The following is an 18,429-nucleotide window of genomic DNA, read 5'->3' on the forward strand; positions in this document are numbered from 1 at the left end:
AAGATTTAACACCTACAAAAATAAAACAAACACGTAATGTGCAATGTGACTTTACTCGCAAAGGGAAAACCTTTAAATCTCGAGGGAGCAGAAACGCAACGAGATTAAACACTCAATGACTTAAGAAGGGTTCGTATTGGGAGGTTGTCTCATCCTCCTTCATGTGATGAGCTGGTATGACCACAGCTGTTGGCCCTGTTGTGTGGAACAATAATCTCTTGGAACCCTCCACCTTACTTTACTTCAAGCTCATTGGCATTACCCATTGTATTTCTTTATAACAATTTAGGACTTGCAAGGCTACTGCAACCGTATACCAATGACATTTCAAGATGTCACGGCTAAATGAGGATATTCTGATGTGCCAGTGAACGTTTAAAAAGAAAAGAGTAAGAACCATAGATTGACCTAACCTTGAGTCGAGTATGTTCTGTGCACTACTTGAAACAAAGCTCGAGTGTTAAAAATGCTTGACAAAAAACCTTTCACACCTCATTTGAGATTTTGCAGAGATTTCATCATAGATTGAGTCAATGTTTTTACTGCACACCACAAAGCACATATTTACATATCTTGTAACAACATCTCAAATAAGATTTATATATATACTGTATATGCTACAATATTTAATGTCAACACCAATTAAATAAATCATTGAAAACAATGACAGCCACTGACGCCCATGGTTATATGTGAGATGAATCATGGGATATTTCATGAAGCAGTCACACGTCAACTAGCAGTCTAGAGGTTACTGCCAAACAAAGCCAAAATACATGGCCAATGAGATCAAGTAGTAATCTCCTGAGAGCACTCGTCCCTCTATATAAGAAGCGACACCACTCCTATCAGGACAGACAGGGACCCAGCTAAGGTAAGTCATGCTCCAGCACAGATGCTTCCTCAGTTTAGTCTTGCTTCACTCATAGATAACAATGAAACGTAGCATTTAAATGAAACGTTCTGATTGTTTATTTGATTATAATCTTAATATCTTAATTATTAGAGTCTCTCTATATTGCATTATCTGATTTAATATTATACATTTTAAAATGTAGAGGAAGCTGTAAAATACTAAACAAATGTTTCGTCTTTTTAGGTATTCTGTTCAACGGCTGCCAGACCTACCTGCACTGTTGGTGTCTAACAAGGTAAAAACATTTGACTTTGCAAGCATTACATGTAGTTATAAAATGTTACATTTTTGTGTTATCACATATACAGTACCAAGAATGTTAATTATTAGTTACTAATTTGGCTAAGGTCCTGTCATTACAATTTAATAATTGTTTTGTGTACCTTCAGTTACCTTCAGTTTGTGTATCTGCAGTTCAAACCAAATCACATTTTATTGGTCATATACACATGTTTAGCAGATGTTATTGCGGGTGTAGCGAAATGCTTGTGCTTCTAGTTCCGACAGTGCAGCAATATCTAACAAGTAATATCTAACAATCTCACAACATATACCCAATATATACAAATCTAAGTAAAGGAATGGAATTAAGAATATGGACGAGCAATGTCAGAGCAGCGTAGACTAAGATACAGTAGAATAGTTTAGAATACAGTATATACATATGAGATGAGTAATGCAAGATATAAACATTATTAAAGTGACTAGTGTTCCATTTAATAAAGTGGCAAATGATTTCAAGTCCGTGCATATAGGCAGCAGCCTCTCTGTGCTAGTGATTATGGCTATTTAACAGTCTGATGGCCTTGACCTTGAAATAGTTACCATAGTAGTCATGAAGTGACAACATACCTTAAGGTTAACTTAGTGTATAGTGTTGCATGCTGTCAATGTGTCCAACCACCACTCAAGTACCGTTCAATGATTCCCTTTAGTCAGAGTGAAGTCAATACTTTACAGTGGGGTTATCTTCTCTTTTTAAGACGTTAATCATGAGAAAGATTCCAACTCTTTAAAGGCATCATCTGTAACATCTTGTTCAATGATCATTTCAACTAATGTACCCACCACAGGAGGCTGCTGAAGGGAGGACGGCTCATAATAATGACCGGAACGGAGCGAATAGAATGGCATCAAACACATGGAAACCAGCTTTTTGATGTATTTGATACCATTCCACAATTCCTCTCCAGTCATTACCACAAGCCCATCCTCCCAAATTAAGGTGCCACCAACCCAGTGATTCTCTGTGAATAGCCTATAACTGCCGCATGAGCTTAGTACAACTGACGTAACCTATCATAAGTCAAAATCTAAAGTCGTATTTCTCCATTGTTTATATTTTGTAGGTATCTGAGTCTTTGTTAACAACAATGCATTACATTCTAACAGTAAAGAGCCACCATGGGGGACTCAGAGATGCAGTGCTTTGGCGCGGCGGCCATTTACCTCCGCAAGCCGGAAAGGGAGAGGATCACGGCCCAGGCCGCTCCCTTTGATGCCAAATCAGCTTTCTTTGTGGTTGAGCCCAAAGAGATGTACCTCAAAGGGGTTCTCCAGAGTAGAGAGGGTGGCAAAGCCACTGTCAAAACACTGTGTAACAAAGTAAGTGATATAATGTATCTCCATCTCATCACTCTAATAAAAATGGATTAGTACATATAAGTTAAGTAACATTTTAGATTAATAATTCATCTCTTTTATGTGTATTTTTTTGGCACAGACCATCACTGTAAAAGAGGATGATATCCACCCCATGAACCCTCCAAAGTACGATAAAATTGAGGACATGGCCATGATGACCCACCTCAATGAGGCCACGGTGTTGTATAACCTCAAAGAGCGTTACGCAGCATGGATGATCTACGTGAGTTTAAATGAAAGATAATCTAGCGGTCAAGACATGAATCAATGGAGAGTTGAAATGTTAACAAACATTATTCCCTTCTATTACAGACCTACTCTGGGCTGTTCTGTGTCACTGTGAACCCCTACAAGTGGCTCCCAGTGTACGACCAGTCGGTTGTGAATGCTTACAGAGGCAAAAAGAGAATTGAGGCCCCACCCCACATCTTCTCCATCTCTGATAATGCCTATCAGCACATGCTCACTGGTATGCTCACTTACTGGTGCAATTTAAATGAACTGAAACAGAGAAGGCCTCTTTATTGTCTCATCAACATAGGCTAATCTTTGATATTTTTCCCTCTTGCAGATCGTGAAAACCAGTCAATCCTCATTACGTAAGCACCTGTGTCTATGCAGCCTAATGAACATATCAACTTCATTGAGTCTTTAGTCTTCAGTCATTTTGAACAGAAAACAACTGTGTAAAGTGTTTATTTTGAGTGTTTCCTCCCCGTAGCGGAGAATCCGGTGCAGGAAAGACTGTGAACACTAAACGTGTCATCCAGTACTTTGCGACAATCGCAGTGGCTGGAGGCAAGAAGGAACAAGCAGCAGCTGCTGCTTCTGGGAAAATAAAGGTGAGACACATTATTGTATATCCTGTGCAAATACAGTACGTCAAGAATAAAGTATGTTCATTTTAGGCAGAGGCATCATGCTATTGTTATTTTTTTGTGTGGGTACTGATGACCAAATTTGCTATCTTTAAATGTATTATTCAGAAAATAAATAATATTGTTTAGGCCTATATTGTTTTCAGTACAAATGCATAAAACTGAAAGTAGTGCATTTGACACTTTATTTAGTGTTGGTATCTGAAACGAAAGTGGGATACAGGCAGGTGGGAGATGTAGTGGGAAGGGTGGATGCAGGGATTAAACCCCGGGCTCCAGTGGGGAGCTTTGTACACTTGATACGGCTCTCCACAACGCCCATCAGTTTCAAAGGCCATGGCTCAATCCAAAATGGATCACGAAACCCTACGCATTTTAATAGGAGCAATCCATATGGTAATAGCGTCATTTTGACAGGAGCAATCCATATGGTAATAGCGTCATTTTGACAGGAGCAATCCATATGGTAATAGCGTCATTTTGACAGGAGCAATCCATATGGTAATAGCGTCATTTTGACAGGAGCAATCCATATGGTAATAGCGTCATTTTGACAGGAGCAATCCATATGGTAATAGCGTCATTTTGCGCTCTCATAGGCCAGGTTTCACCATGTCGCTTATAGCATCTCAGATCTACACAATTGCGTTCTAGGGTCTAGGGCCCAGGAGGTTGGTGGCACCTTAAATAAAGTCTAGTTATTTGTTACATTTGACTATGTAAAACCTAGCAGTACTACTTATTTCTCTAAGAGTGAGGTGGATTTAGAGCATTTAGCAAAGAAAAAACGTATTTGTCTCTATGAAATGAAACCATCAAGTGATAGATTTTTATTTATTATTTTATTGTATTTTTCTCCCCAATTTCGTGATATCCAATTGCGACCCAATTACGATCTTGTCTCATCGCCGAGGCGAAGGTCGAGTCATGCGTCCTCCGAAACATGATCCGCCAAACCGCGCTTCTTAACACCCGCCTGCTTAACCCGGAAGCCAGCCGTACCAATGTGTCGGAGGAAACACCTTCAACTGACGACCAAAGTCATCCTGCAGGCGCCAGGCCCGCCACAAGGAGTCGCTAGAGCGTGATGAGCCAAGTAAAGCCCCTCTGGCCAAAACCCTCCCCTAACCCGGACGAAGCTGCCCTACGGGAGTCCCCGGCATGGCCAGTTGTGACACAGCCTGGGATCGAACCCGAGTCTGTAGTGACGCCATGGCATGGGGTTTTTCAATGACAGACATGACCGCTGTGTAAAATCCAAGTGATGGATTTTACACAAATACATATCATTGAACAACCCCATGCCATGATTAGATAGTGAAAAAACACACCAATCTCTTTAATCATTTCTTTAAACAATAAAAGCGAATTTACCAATGTTTCTGAAAATGTATATATTGTATAGCATTTTGGAATGAAACTCTTCATTTATAAAGTTTGCTGTATCATGTCATCTCTAGGGCTCGCTGGAGGATCAAATCATTGCAGCTAACCCTCTGCTGGAGGCTTATGGTAATGCCAAGACTGTGAGGAATGACAACTCCTCACGCTTTGTAAGTAATGTTAAAATGCCGCTTCACATTACTTGCTGCCTGTTAAAAACTTGAAGAACTACTTACAATGTCTCAACGGTTCAGGGTAAATTCATCAGAATCCATTTTGGAACTACCGGAAAGCTGGCTTCAGCCGATATTGAAACTTGTAAGTATCTTCTTTTTTTTCATACTTTTATTTACATCTAAAAAATGTTATGTTATACAACACACTCTTAACCATGCTATACTTGAACTACAGATCTGCTGGAGAAGTCTAGAGTGACATTCCAGCTGTCTGCTGAGAGAAGCTACCACATCTTCTATCAGCTCATGACTGGACACCAGCCACAATTGCTGGGTGAGAGACAAATACAGAAATATGACATGGGATTCATAAGGCCAATAGGGCTACATAAAAGCCTGTTAAACTCTGAGAAGTTGTTCTGGTCCCTGTACTGGGTCTGATGAGTTTGGGGGTTACCCCCTAATAGGGTACACCCTGATGGTCATTGCAAAGCAATACATTTCCTTCTCCATCCTCATTACTTTGTATGCATCCTCCACAAGCACCCTTGACAGTGGTGTAAAGTACTTAAGTAAAACATACTTTAAAGTACTACTTAAGTAGTTATTTGGGGAATCTGTACTTTACTTTACTGTTTATATTTTTGACTACTTTTAATTTTACTTCACGACATTCCCAAAGACAATTATGTACATTTTACTCCATACATTTTCCATGACACCCAAAAGTACTCGTTACATTTTTTATGCTTAGCAGGACAGGAAAATTGTGCAATTCACGCACTAATAAAGAGAACATCCCTGGTAATCTCTATTGCCACTGATCTGGCAGACAAACGGACTCACAAAACACAAATTCGTTGCTTGTAAAATATGTCTGAGTGTTGGAGTGTGCCCCTGGCTATCCATAAAGTCAAAATATTTGCTTAAGATAAGGAATTTGAGATGATTTATACTTTTGATACTTAAGTATATTTAAAGCCAAATACTTTTAGACTTTTACTCAATTAGTATTTTACTGGGTCACTTTTACTTGAGTCATTTTCTATTATTTTACTCAAGTATGACCGGAGTATGACATAAGTATGAGTATGCTTGTTACACCACTGACCGTTGATCTAGTTCACTCATTAATAATAGGAAAAGTGATTGGGAAAATAAGTTTGAAGTTTCCTCACCTGTCTGTGTCTTGTTTTGTTTTTTTAAGTATCACTTCAAAGGCCTGATTTCTTGGGTCATTGTAAGATGTCAGGCTTGAAAATCTGTTCAGCCATTTTGGCACTGTGACTCACTACCCAAACCAAACAGTGGCCAGGATACGTCATATGATTTCTTGCTCCCATCTAGTGGACGAACTGGGAATCAGACAGGGGGTATATTTACACACTGGATAGATAGACACTTCAGCTTTCTCCTCATAAATTATGTATATGGCACGATCGTTATAAGGAGTGGACCAAGGCGCAGCGTACGTAGAGTTCCACATATTTTAATGAAGAAAGTGAAACTTAAACAAATACAAAACAATAAAGAATAAACTAACCGTGACGACAATTCAGTGCTAACAGGCAACTAAACATAAACAATATCCCATAAACCACAGGTGGGAAAAATGCTACTTAATTATGATCCCCAATTAGAGACAAAGGTAACCAGCTACCTCTAATTGGGAATCATACAAATCACCAACATAGAATATCAAACCTAGAACCCCACATAGAAAATATAAACTAGAACAAAAACCCCTAGTCACACCCTGACCTACTCTACCATAGAAAATACAGGTTTTATATGGTCAGGACGTGACAGTATATCATTCCTCTAAGACGAAAAAGGATTCCTATGAGACGAAAGATTACTTTGCCCCGCGTTTTTAAAATGTCTGTGTTCCTATGGAAATTTGAGCATGTTTCAAGTGACAACATTAGGTAAAAGATCTGACTTTTTAATCAAAATTAAATATAAAATATATCCTTTTGGAACAGTAATTGGTGATATATTTTATGTCAAACCTAGATTTTAATTTTTTTTTAGTCCCCAACATTGGACAAAATATATCTTGGGCTCTGTAATAGTCACATTGTTTCTGACACCTTTATCAGAATCCCACAGTTCTTAAGACTTATAGTTTTGAAAACAAAATGTACTGTATGAGGGTAGTATACAATATTATGTGTCATTTAGAAAATACCACCAAAGAATGTCAGAGTTGAACAGGTTAATAACGTCACTGTTAAACATGTGTTTATATTCCAGATGCTCTTCTGATCACCACCAACCCCTACGACTATCCCATGCTCAGTCAGGGTGAAATCACCGTCAAGAGTATCTGTGATGTGGACGAGTTCATTGCCACTGACGCAAGTCAAATTGACATATGTTATTTCATGCCATAATTGTTTGTTCTTAGCATAATGAATCATATTTTGATAGTATTTTGATTGATGTTGCACGGAATCGTGTCTTTCTTTCTGGAAGTGTACTTGAAAGAAGTGATGTGTAGTGTTCTTCCAGGATAAGAGGGAAATCAACTTGCTTTTCAAGGAAGTCCATTTTGTGTAAACATAGCCCACCTCTACTTTAAATCACAGGAGGCCATTGACATTTTGGGCTTCACTGCTGATGAGAAGATTGGCATCTTCAAGCTGACTGGTTCTGTGATGCATCATGGGGCAATGAAGTTCAAGCAGAAGCAGCGTGAGGAGCAGGCCGAGCCTGATGGCACAGAAGGTAAAATCAGGAATCTCTGGCGTTGTCAAACTGGTGTACATTACATGCATGAAATCAAATCAATATTTACTCAACTTGGTGATTGAAATATCTGATCTTTGTAAAAAAAAAAAGTATGATCTTTGTATAAAAAAAAAAAGAGTACAATTTTACCTTCCATCTTAGTGGCTGATAAAATCTCCTACCTTATGGGCCTGAACTCCGCTGACTTGCTCAAAGCTCTGTGCTACCCCAGAGTGAAGGTCGGGAATGAGATGGTGACCAAGGGGCAGACTGTACCACAGGTTGGCAACTCGGTTATGGCCCTCTGTAAATCAGTCTATGAGAAAATGTTCTTGTGGATGGTCGTCCGTATCAATGAGATGTTAGACACAAAGCAGGCCAGGCAATTCTTCATTGGTGTGCTGGACATCGCTGGATTTGAGATCTTTGATGTGAGTGGTAATCAAATCGCTTTTCCTTCCAATTTACACTAACTACCTGACTTAATGCACTACCCTAAATATTTTATTTTCTTCAGTACAACAGCTTGGAGCAGCTTTGCATCAACTTCACCAATGAGAAACTGCAACAGTTTTTCAACCACCACATGTTCGTACTGGAACAAGAAGAGTACAAGAAAGAGGGAATTGAATGGGCGTTCATTGACTTTGGTATGGACTTGGCTGCCTGCATTGAGCTTATTGAGAAGGTACGCATAATAACAATTTCTTAAATCAATATTTTACTGTAAAAAAGCCTGGTCTCTATTAAAATTATTCTGTTCTCAACAGCCAATGGGCATCTTCTCCATCCTTGAAGAGGAGTGCATGTTCCCCAAAGCTTCTGACACTACCTTCAAGACCAAGCTGAATGAACAGCATCTTGGCAAAACTGCCGCCTTCCAAAAGCCAAAGCCTACCAAAGGAAAGGAGGCAGGGAAGGAAGCCCACTTTGCCCTTGTGCACTATGCTGGTATTGTAGAATACAGTATCACAGGCTGGCTGGACAAGAACAAGGACCCCCTGAACGACTCTGTTGTGCAACTCTACCAGAAGTCTACAGTCAAACTGCTGGCTTATCTCTATGTAACTCCAGCAGCCGATGGTAGTGTTCACTGTTCACACAGATTTTTTGAAAATATTTACATAAAGCCTAGTTATGGCATTAGCACATTCAGTAAATACTAACACATTTTGCATCCCTGTAATGCTGGAATGTATCTTTTGAATATACAAATAGAGGCTGCAAGCAAGAAGGGTGGCGCCAAGAAGAAGGGTGGCTCCTTCCAGACAGTGTCTGCTCTGTTCAGGGTATGAGTTAATCAAAAATTGAGAGGATATTCCTTTATGATGGGAGAGGGGAAATATTATAATTGTATTCATATCATAATATGTTTAAGGTGTGCGTGGATCTGAAATAGCTTTTGTTCAAAATGTTTGAGATTCAACAATTGAGTTTGGAGTTTGCAAGGGAAATGTTTATTGTTGGTTTAAATATGTTTAAACTTTCAGGAAAACTTGGGCAAGCTGATGACCAACTTGAGGAGCACTCATCCGCACTTTGTGCGATGTTTGATTCCCAATGAATCAAAGACACCAGGTAAGTGCTAAAAATCTGGAAATTGTTTTTAAACCTGTGAAGAAGAACCTTGTTTTAAGTTTTATGAAAATAAATGAGTAAAACATTACATTCGTCTACAAGGACTGATGGAAAACTTCCTGGTCATCCACCAGCTGAGGTGTAATGGTGTACTGGAAGGTATAAGAATCTGCAGAAAGGGCTTCCCCAGCAGAATCCAATATGGTGACTTCAAGCAGAGGTAATTACACAGTACTCTTGAAAAGTCAGCCATCGTCAGTGGTTGCAGATATTGTGGCATCCAACACCGCTGTGTGAATACTGAGTGGTATTGATCGATGAAGTTGAACTATCTCTTCTTTCAGATACAAAGTATTGAATGCCAAAGTCATCCCTGAGGGACAGTTCATGGACAACAAGAAGGCTTCAGAGAAGCTCTTGGGGTCCATTGATGTGGACCACACTCAGTACAAGTTTGGGCACACCAAGGTAAAACATTATTCCTCTCACTAATCTCTTGTTGACAGACTACATAACATAAATGGTATTGTAATGTTAACGTCTGTCAAAAGACTGTGGCATCCAACTACTAACGAGCAACGGTACTTCCGGTACTTTAGTTTTCCATCACTGGTTATTTGGACGTGTCAGGATTGGGTGAAGGTGGTGCTTAAAGTGGGGGCAGAGATTTGAAGCAATAATTTGAAGCAATGATTTCAAGTGGAACGTTTTCTTAATGGGGGGAGGGGGGGGGGGCTTTGGCTTAGAGTTTCCATTTAGTGAGGTGGAGACTGTTTCTCTCATTAGTATCTTTTCTCATATACATCTTCCCCCAGAACCTAATCGAGCATGTGACGCAGTTACATAATATTTTAGTTCTGGGTTTCTGAAATTACTCCTTTAAAAGGTGTTAAAATGCTCTTTGAACCGCTGAGTTTAGAATACTTTTCTAATAAACACTAAATTGCAGGTGTTCTTCAAAGCTGGTCTGTTGGGTACTCTGGAAGAGATGCGAGATGAGAAACTGGCTTCTCTGGTGACCATGACTCAGGCCCTGTGCAGAGGTTTCCTCATGAGGAGGGAGTATATGAAGATGATCGAGAGGAGGTAAAGGCTTTGCTGGAAAGAAATGTCTATCCATCCTCATTGGTTTACACAGTTGTTGCGTTTATAATTGACTTGATCCAACAATTTTTTTATTTGTTTGGATTTTGACAGAGAATCTACTTTCGCCATCCAATACAACATCCGCTCCTTCATGAACGTCAAAACCTGGCCATGGATGAAGCTGTACTTCAAGATCAAGCCTCTTCTAAAGAGTGCTGAAACTGAGAAGGAGATGGCCCAAATGAAGGAGACCTTTGAAAAAACAAAGGAGGATCTGACAAAGGCATTGTCCAAGAAGAAAGAGCTTGAAGAGAAGATGGTTGCTATACTGAATGAAAGAAATGCCTTGGCGTTACAAGTAGCATCTGTAAGTAGCATCTGTAACTGAAGGAGTGGATTAGTACAATGCGCATCAACCCTTGTTTATATTTGAGAGTATAATTGTGGAACAAATAATAAAATATCATATAATCACAACTTTAGGAAGGTGAGAGCCTCAATGATGCCGAGGAAAGGTGTGAGGGACTCATTAAGAGTAAGATCCAGCTTGAAGCCAAACTCAAAGAGACAACTGAAAGGCTGGAGGATGAGGAGGAGCTCAATGCTGAGGTGACTGCCAAGAAAAGGAAACTGGAGGACGAGTGCTCTGAGCTAAAGAAAGACATTGATGACTTGGAGCTCACCTTGGCCAAAGTAGAGAAGGAGAAACATGCCACCGAAAACAAGGTTATCTATTTTTCAATACAACCTTTGTGCATCTCTATAGATACAGGCAACCATGTTAATGAAGCATTACATGATTCTACTTAGGTTAAAAACCTAGTGGAGGAGATGGCCTCCCAAGATGAAACCATTGCCAAGTTGACCAAGGAGAAGAAAGCCCTCCAAGAGGCGCATCAGCAAGTCCTTGATGATCTCCAGGCAGAGGAAGACAAAGTCAACACTCTGACCAAAGCCAAGACCAAGCTTGAACAGCAAGTGGATGATGTGAGCAAAAAACTAACTGAATTGAGGGAGTAAAAAGAGGTTATAACTAGTAGTACATTATCCGTATACACATGTAGGTGGAACCACAGTACAATAATGCCTGCTCTCTGTTAAAACAGCTGGAAGGATCTCTGGAGCAAGAGAAGAAAGTCCGCATGGACCTTGAGAGAGCCAAAAGGAAGCTTGAAGGAGATCTGAAACTGTCCCAGGAATCCGTAATGGATCTGGAAAATGACAGGCAGCAGTCAGAGGAGAAGATTAAGAAGTAAGTTGCTGACCAATAATAAAGCAAGCTCGTATATTTTACCAAAATTACTTCAACTTCATCTCCATTCCCTGTTCTTGTGTTCTTTCTGTACATAGGAAGGACTTTGAGTTAAGCCAGTTTCTTAACAAGGTTGAGGATGAACAGACACTTGGTCTTCAGCTCCAGAAGAAGATCAAGGAGCTCCAGGTTGATTCAAGATGTAGAACTTAACTAAAGTGATTCAAATCTATAAGAATTCATATTTTCAAGTTGGATTTGCAAGGCCTGAATATATACGACCATGTATTTCAGGCTCGGGTTGAGGAGCTGGAGGAGGAGATTGAGGCTGAACGTGCTGCTCGGGCCAAGGTTGAGAAGCAGAGGTCTGATCTCTCCAGGGAACTTGAGGAGATCAGTGAGAGGCTTGAAGAAGCTGGAGGTGCAACATCTGTCCAGATTGAGATGAGCAAGAAACGTGAGGCTGAGTTCCAGAAGCTGCGTCGTGATCTTGAAGAGTCCACCCTGCAGCATGAGGCCACCGCTGCTGCACTCCGTAGGAAGCAGGCCGACACTGTGGCAGAACTGGGAGAACAAATAGACAACCTCCAGCGTGTCAAGCAGAAGCTGGAGAAGGAGAAGAGTGAATTCAAAATGGAGATTGATGACCTCTCCAGCAACCTGGAGTCTGTTTCCAAATCAAAGGTAAAAACAACAGGTTTATATTGAAGTCAAAAAACAAGTCATGATCAAATAACTCTAAAACTGTACTTGTTTCAGGGAAACTATGAGAAAATGTGCCGCTCTCTTGAGGATCAAATGAGTGAGCTCAAATCCAAGAACGATGAACATGTGCGCCAATTGAATGACATAGGTGTGCTAAGGGCAAGACTGCTGACAGAGAATGGTTAGTGTGCAAAGAAACACTACTTACCCAAACAAACATCATCAATATATCTGCTAGAAACATATTTCCTACATTGTATCTTCAATCAGGTGAATACGGGCGTCAGCTGGAGGAAAAACAAGCTCTGGTTTCCCAGTTGACCAGGGGCAAGCAAGCTTTCACACAGCAGGTTGAGGAACTCAAGAGGCACATCGAGGAAGAAGTGAAAGTAGGATAAATCACCTAATAGGTTTGCAAAGAAATACATAGAATGTGTACAAATCGTTTTGAACAAATTCTAAAGAAATGTTTCTTTCTCTACAAATCAACTGAAAGTCCAAGAATGCCTTGGCCCATTCTGTTCAATCAGCCCGCCATGACTGTGACCTGCTCAGGGAGCAGTATGAAGAGGAGCAGGAGGCCAAGGCTGAGCTGCAGCGTGGATTGTCCAAAGCCAACGGCGAGGTGGCTCAGTGGAGAACCAAATATGAGACCGATGCCATTCAGCGCACTGAGGAGCTTGAGGATGCCAAGTAATTAAAGACATTGAACATGTTCATAATGACCAAAATACCTACAATGGCAAACATCAGAGAAAAAAAAACATGTTTCTATACCTTTACAGGAAAAAGCTTGCACAGCGTCTGCAAGACGCACAAGAGACAATTGAGGCAACAAACTCCAAGTGTGCTTCTCTGGAGAAGACCAAGCAGAGACTCCTGGGTGAAGTGGAGGATCTCATGATTGATGTGGAGCGAGCTAATGCTTCAGCTGCCCAACTTGACAAGAAGCAGAGAAACTTTGACAAGGTACCATGAAAGACAAGATGGCAAGGAAAAATGAATGCAATCCACCTATTCAGTTACTATTTTATTCATGAACCTGTTAATGACACTTCCAGGTTCTGGCAGAGTGGAAGCAGAAGTATGAGGAGGGCCAGGCAGAGCTAGAGGGGTCTCTGAAAGAGGCCCGCTCTCTCAGCACCGAGCTGTTCAAGATGAAGAACTCCTATGAAGAATGTTTGGACCACCTGGAGACAATGAAGAGGGAGAACAAGAACCTGCAACGTATGTTCCAAACATTCTGAATCAAACTTAAAGTAACTGTCCAGTGAACATCCCATAAGCTGGCCAATCAGCGGTCTACTCACATTAATATGTTTAATGACCGGTATATGCCCACACCATTCTGTTATTGGGGTACGCCCACATCATTCTAACACAGATAAGCTGTCATTTAACATACTTAATTAAAACAAATTGAAAGGAAATCTATTTCACTCATGTTGTAATTAATTATAGGTCAAGTTTCATAGAAATCTGGAAACACTTTAATGTCTACATGCAATAAAACAATACATGCAGTTTAACACTTTCTTCAAATATTCCAATTAGAGTAAATAGTCTTTAAGCAATCTAATTGACCATCTTGTGTAATAACCACTATTTCCATGTTTCTCGAAGAGGAAATCGCTGACCTGACTGAACATATTGGTGAGTCTGGAAAGACCATCCATGAGCTGGAGAAGGGAAAGAAGACAGTGGAGCTTGAGAAGTCCGAATTTCAGACGGCCCTGGAGGAAGCAGAGGTAAAAAGAGAATACAGATAAAATGCCCATTTTAAAAAGGGGAAGTAGGTACAATATATTCTGTTGTCTATTACTCATCTATAACTTAATTGCGATTTTGATACATTTTAAGGCTACGCTGGAGCATGAGGAATCCAAGATTCTCCATGTTCAGCTAGAGCTAACTCAGGTTAAAAGTGAAGTTGACAGGAAGCTGGCAGAGAAGGATGAGGAGACAGAGCAGATCAAGAGGAACAGCCAGAGGATGATGGACTCCATGCAGAGCACTCTGGACACTGAGATCAGGAGCAGGAATGATGCCCTGAGAATCAAAAAGAAGATGGAGGGAGACCTCAATGAGATGGAGATTCAGTTGAGCCATGCCAACCGCCAGGCTGCTGAAAGCCAAAAACAGCTGAGGAACGTCCAGGGAGCACTCAAGGTATGGATTTTAAACATCTACTTGACTCGGGAAGGCTGTGAAACAAATATGATATCATTGAGTTTTCTTCCTTTGACCTCAGGATGCCCAATTGCACCTTGATGATGCTGTCCGCGCCTCAGATGATATGAAGGAGCAAGTAGCCATAGTGGAGCGTAGGAATAACTTGATGCTGGCTGAGATTGAAGAACTGAGGGCTGCCCTGGAGCAGACAGAGAGAGGCCGCAAAGTGGCCGAACAGGAGCTGGTTGATGCCAGTGAGCGTGTTGGACTGCTGCATTCTCAGAATACCAGCCTTATAAACACCAAGAAGAAGCTGGAAGTTGACCTTACTCAGATCCAAGGTGAAATGGAAGACACTGTCCAGGAAGCAAGAAATGCAGACGAGAAGGCCAAGAAGGCTATTACTGATGTGAGTCCTTATAGCATATAATTTAAATCTAAACTCTTACAGCAGAATGTACTTGCCGATAAGTAACATCCCTATCCATTTCTACATGAAATGCCATGGTGGCAGGCTGCCATGATGGCTGAGGAGCTGAAGAAGGAGCAGGACACCAGCTCTCACCTGGAGAGGATGAAGAAGAACCTGGAGGTCACAGTGAAGGACCTTCAGCACCGTCTGGATGAGGCTGAGAATCTGGCCATGAAGGGTGGAAAGAAGCAACTCCAGAAACTGGAGGCTAGGGTAAACTCTAACTACATCATCATTAATGAAAACATTCACACTGACTACTAATGACTCCACCAATGACAAAGTAAATACACTGTAATAACTTGGTTATAATCAAAGGATTTCATTCAAGGTCCGTGAATTGGAGAATGAAGTTGATGCTGAACAGAGACGTTCAGCTGATGCTATTAAAGGTGTTCGCAAATATGAGAGGAGAGTCAAGGAGCTCAGCTACCAGGTACTTTCAACATCTGATGAGAAGTACTCTATAAAGAGTAATCTTGACCCCGAAGCCATAATCGTCCTTTAATTTATACAGACTGAGGAGGATAAGAAGAATGCGAACAGGCTCCAGGATCTGGTGGACAAGCTGCAGCTGAAAGTGAAAGCCTACAAGAGACAGTCTGAGGAGGCTGTAAGTAAATTGAATTCTTATTATCATAGAAATACCATTAAACGGCATAGTTTCAACTATGAATTCTAGATTTACTTTGATAACATTTACTTCACTTTACCTATGGCCTGCAGATATAACGCTCCATAACTTAACTTGTAAGCAGGTTTGAGACTTTATAATGTCTTATAATAAGGCTTACAGTATATATGTTACATTTGACCAGTTGGTTTGTCTTACAGGAGGAGCAGTCCAACACTCACCTGTCCAGGTACAGGAAGGTGCAGCATGAGCTAGAGGAAGCTCAAGAGCGTGCCGACATCGCTGAGTCACAGGTCAGCAAGATGAGAGCCAAGAGCCGTGAAATTGGCGGCAAGGTACGATCAACCGTTTATTAATAGGTCATTTTGTTGCCATTCAACAAATATGGCTGAGATTAGAAATGAGATTAATGTGATTAATTTCTAATTATTGTTCCCTAAATGTTTCTTTTAGTCCAAGGATACAATGGAGTGATCAGCTTTGGAGGAATGGAGGAAACGAGACATTCACAAGCAACCATACAATATGAATTTCTTGTGAAATGTTTACATACTGTAACTAGTAGGCCTACCCTATGTGTGAACAATGGCACATTGGGTGTGAACACTGCAGGCAGCAGTCAATAAAAATTGCTTGTTATCATCCCTCCTGTGTGTTTCGTTCTCAGTTACAAGTCATACAGTGCATTCGGAAAGTATTCAGATCCCTTGACTTTTTCCACATTTTGACAAAGTGAAAAATGTTTTTTAGACATTTTTTCAAATGTATTAAAAATAGAAAACAGAAATACCTTATTTACATAATATTCAGAACCTTTGCTATGAGACTCGAAATTGAGCTCAGGTGCATCCTTTTTCCATTGATCATCCTTGAGATGTTTCTACAACTTGATTGGAGTCCACCTGTGGTAAATTCAATTGATTGGACATGATTTGGAAAGGCACAACCCTGTCTATATAAGGTCCCACAGTTGACAGTGCATGTCAGAGTAAAAACCAAGCCATGAGGTCGAAGGAATTATCCATAGAGCTCCGAGACAGGATTGTGTCGAGGTCTGGGGAAGGGTACCAAAAAATGTCTACAGCACTGAAGGTTCCCAAAAACACAGTGGCCTCCATCTTTCTTAAATGGAAGAAGTTTGGAACCACCAAGACTCTTCCTAGAGCTGGCCGCCTGGCCAAACTAAGATAAGGGCCTTGGTCAGGGAGGTGACCAAGAACCCGATGATCACTGACAGAGCTCCAGACTTCTTCTGTGGAGATGGGAGAACCTTCTAGAAGGTGTAAGAGGAAAAAATACGTATTTACCTGATCAATTTGATATTAATGGTTAACAATAAATATTTAACTGATAGTAAGACATTTCTGTCCTACTAGTGTCTGTGTTTATATGGTCTCCACTGAAGTTCCCTGCAGCTAATCTGGGCATATTGTCACTAGAGATGGCTTGAGCTGACAAATTAATTAAAGACTGCATTACATAGACAAGAATACGTTTTACTAGAGATAGCTTAGGAGTAGAAAAATCCCTCATTGTCTCAAAATCATCCTTGCAACTGGGAAACTAAGTTAAGATAACAACCCCGTGCAGATAACAACAGGATGAACCCAGAGTGGCTTATTATGCTCCTTGGTCTGCATGGGATGGGTTGAACCAACCATGACTAAGCATTGTTATTGTCAGCTATATACAGTTGAAGTCGAAAGTTTAAATACATGTAGGTTGGGGTATTAAAACATGCTTTTCAACCACTCCACAAATGTATTGTTAACAAACTATAGTTTTGGCATGTCGGTTAGGACATCTACTTTGTGCATGACACAAATAATTGTTCCAACAATTGTTTACACAAAGAGTATTTCACTTATAATTCACTGTATCACAATTCCAGTGGGTCAGATGTTTACATACACTAAGTTGATAGTGCCTTTAAACAGCTTGGAACATTCCAGAAAATTATGTCATGGCTTTAGAAGCTTCTGATAGGCTAATTGACATCATTTGAGTCAATTGTAGGTATACTGTACCTGTGGATGTATTTCAAGGCCTACCTTCAAATTCAGCGCCTCTTTGCTTGACATCACGGGAAAATCAAAAGAAATTAGCCAAGACCTCAGAAAAAAAATGGTAGACCTCCACAAGTCTGGTTCATCCTTGGGAGTAAATTCCAAACGCCTGAAGGTACCACGTTCATCTGTACAAACAATCGTGCAAAAGTATAAACACCATGGGACCACGCAGCCGTCATACTCCTCAGGAAGAAGACGTGTTTTGTCTCTTAGAGATGAGCGTACTTTGGTGCGAAAAGTGCAACTCAGTCCCAGAACAACAACAAAGGACCTTGTGAAGATGCTGGAGGAAACAGGTACAAAAGTATCTATATCCACAGTAAAACGAGTCCTATATCGACATAACCTGAAAGGCCGCTCAGCAAGGAAGAAGCCACTGCTCCAAAACCGCAATAAAAAAGCAAGACTACGGTTTGCAACTGTAAATGGGGACAAAGATCGTACTTTTTGGAGAAATGTCCTCTGGTCTGATGAAACAAAAACAGAGCTGTTGAGCCATAATGACCATTGTTATGTTTGGAGGAAAAAGGGGGAGGCTTGCAAGCCGAGGAACACCATCCCAACCGTGAAGCACGGGGAAGCAACATCTCAAGACATCAGTCAGGAAGTTAAAGCTTGGTCGCAAATGGGTCTTTCAAATGGATAATGACCCCAAGCATACTTCCAAAGTTGTGGCGAAAAGGCTTAAGGACAACAAAGTCAAGCTATTGGAGTCGCCATCACAAAGCCCT

The 18,429-nt window shown here is 40.7% G+C and overlaps 1 protein-coding gene across 1 annotated transcript; it reads left to right on the top strand.

Moving 5' to 3' along the window:
* Window positions 1-1,097: 1,097 nt before the first annotated feature.
* On the top strand, window positions 1,098-16,274 carry LOC109893788 (myosin heavy chain, fast skeletal muscle-like). The gene is made up of 38 exons (XM_020486998.2): window positions 1,098-1,151; window positions 2,309-2,521; window positions 2,640-2,783; window positions 2,873-3,029; window positions 3,132-3,159; window positions 3,282-3,402; window positions 4,899-4,991; window positions 5,076-5,139; window positions 5,233-5,331; window positions 7,254-7,357; window positions 7,589-7,727; window positions 7,893-8,161; window positions 8,248-8,418; window positions 8,501-8,813; window positions 8,949-9,019; window positions 9,221-9,308; window positions 9,411-9,528; window positions 9,653-9,776; window positions 10,258-10,394; window positions 10,506-10,761; window positions 10,878-11,120; window positions 11,205-11,381; window positions 11,501-11,646; window positions 11,745-11,835; window positions 11,941-12,330; window positions 12,406-12,532; window positions 12,622-12,740; window positions 12,848-13,044; window positions 13,137-13,320; window positions 13,413-13,578; window positions 13,975-14,099; window positions 14,212-14,520; window positions 14,603-14,932; window positions 15,038-15,208; window positions 15,327-15,431; window positions 15,513-15,608; window positions 15,830-15,964; window positions 16,083-16,274. Exons 2-38 carry the CDS (start codon window positions 2,321-2,323, stop codon window positions 16,101-16,103), a joined length of 5,829 nt encoding a protein of 1,942 aa, XP_020342587.1. The 5' UTR covers window positions 1,098-1,151; window positions 2,309-2,320; the 3' UTR covers window positions 16,104-16,274.
* The last annotated feature ends 2,155 nt before the right edge of the window (window positions 16,275-18,429 follow it).

Source organism: Oncorhynchus kisutch, linkage group LG1, assembly GCF_002021735.2.
Source record: "Oncorhynchus kisutch isolate 150728-3 linkage group LG1, Okis_V2, whole genome shotgun sequence".
NCBI classification, from domain to species: domain Eukaryota; kingdom Metazoa; phylum Chordata; class Actinopteri; order Salmoniformes; family Salmonidae; genus Oncorhynchus; species Oncorhynchus kisutch.

Excerpts from the sequence above, each read along its gene's own strand:
- LOC109893788 (XM_020486998.2), top strand. The coding sequence starts at position 2,321 with ATGGGGGACTCAGAGATGCAGTGCTTTGGCGCGGCGGCCATTTACCTC. Across the intron at positions 2,522-2,639 it reads TCAAAACACTGTGTAACAAA|ACCATCACTGTAAAAGAGGA; the intron begins GTAAGTGATATA and ends TTTTTGGCACAG. Across the intron at positions 8,162-8,247 it reads CTGGATTTGAGATCTTTGAT|TACAACAGCTTGGAGCAGCT; the intron begins GTGAGTGGTAAT and ends TATTTTCTTCAG.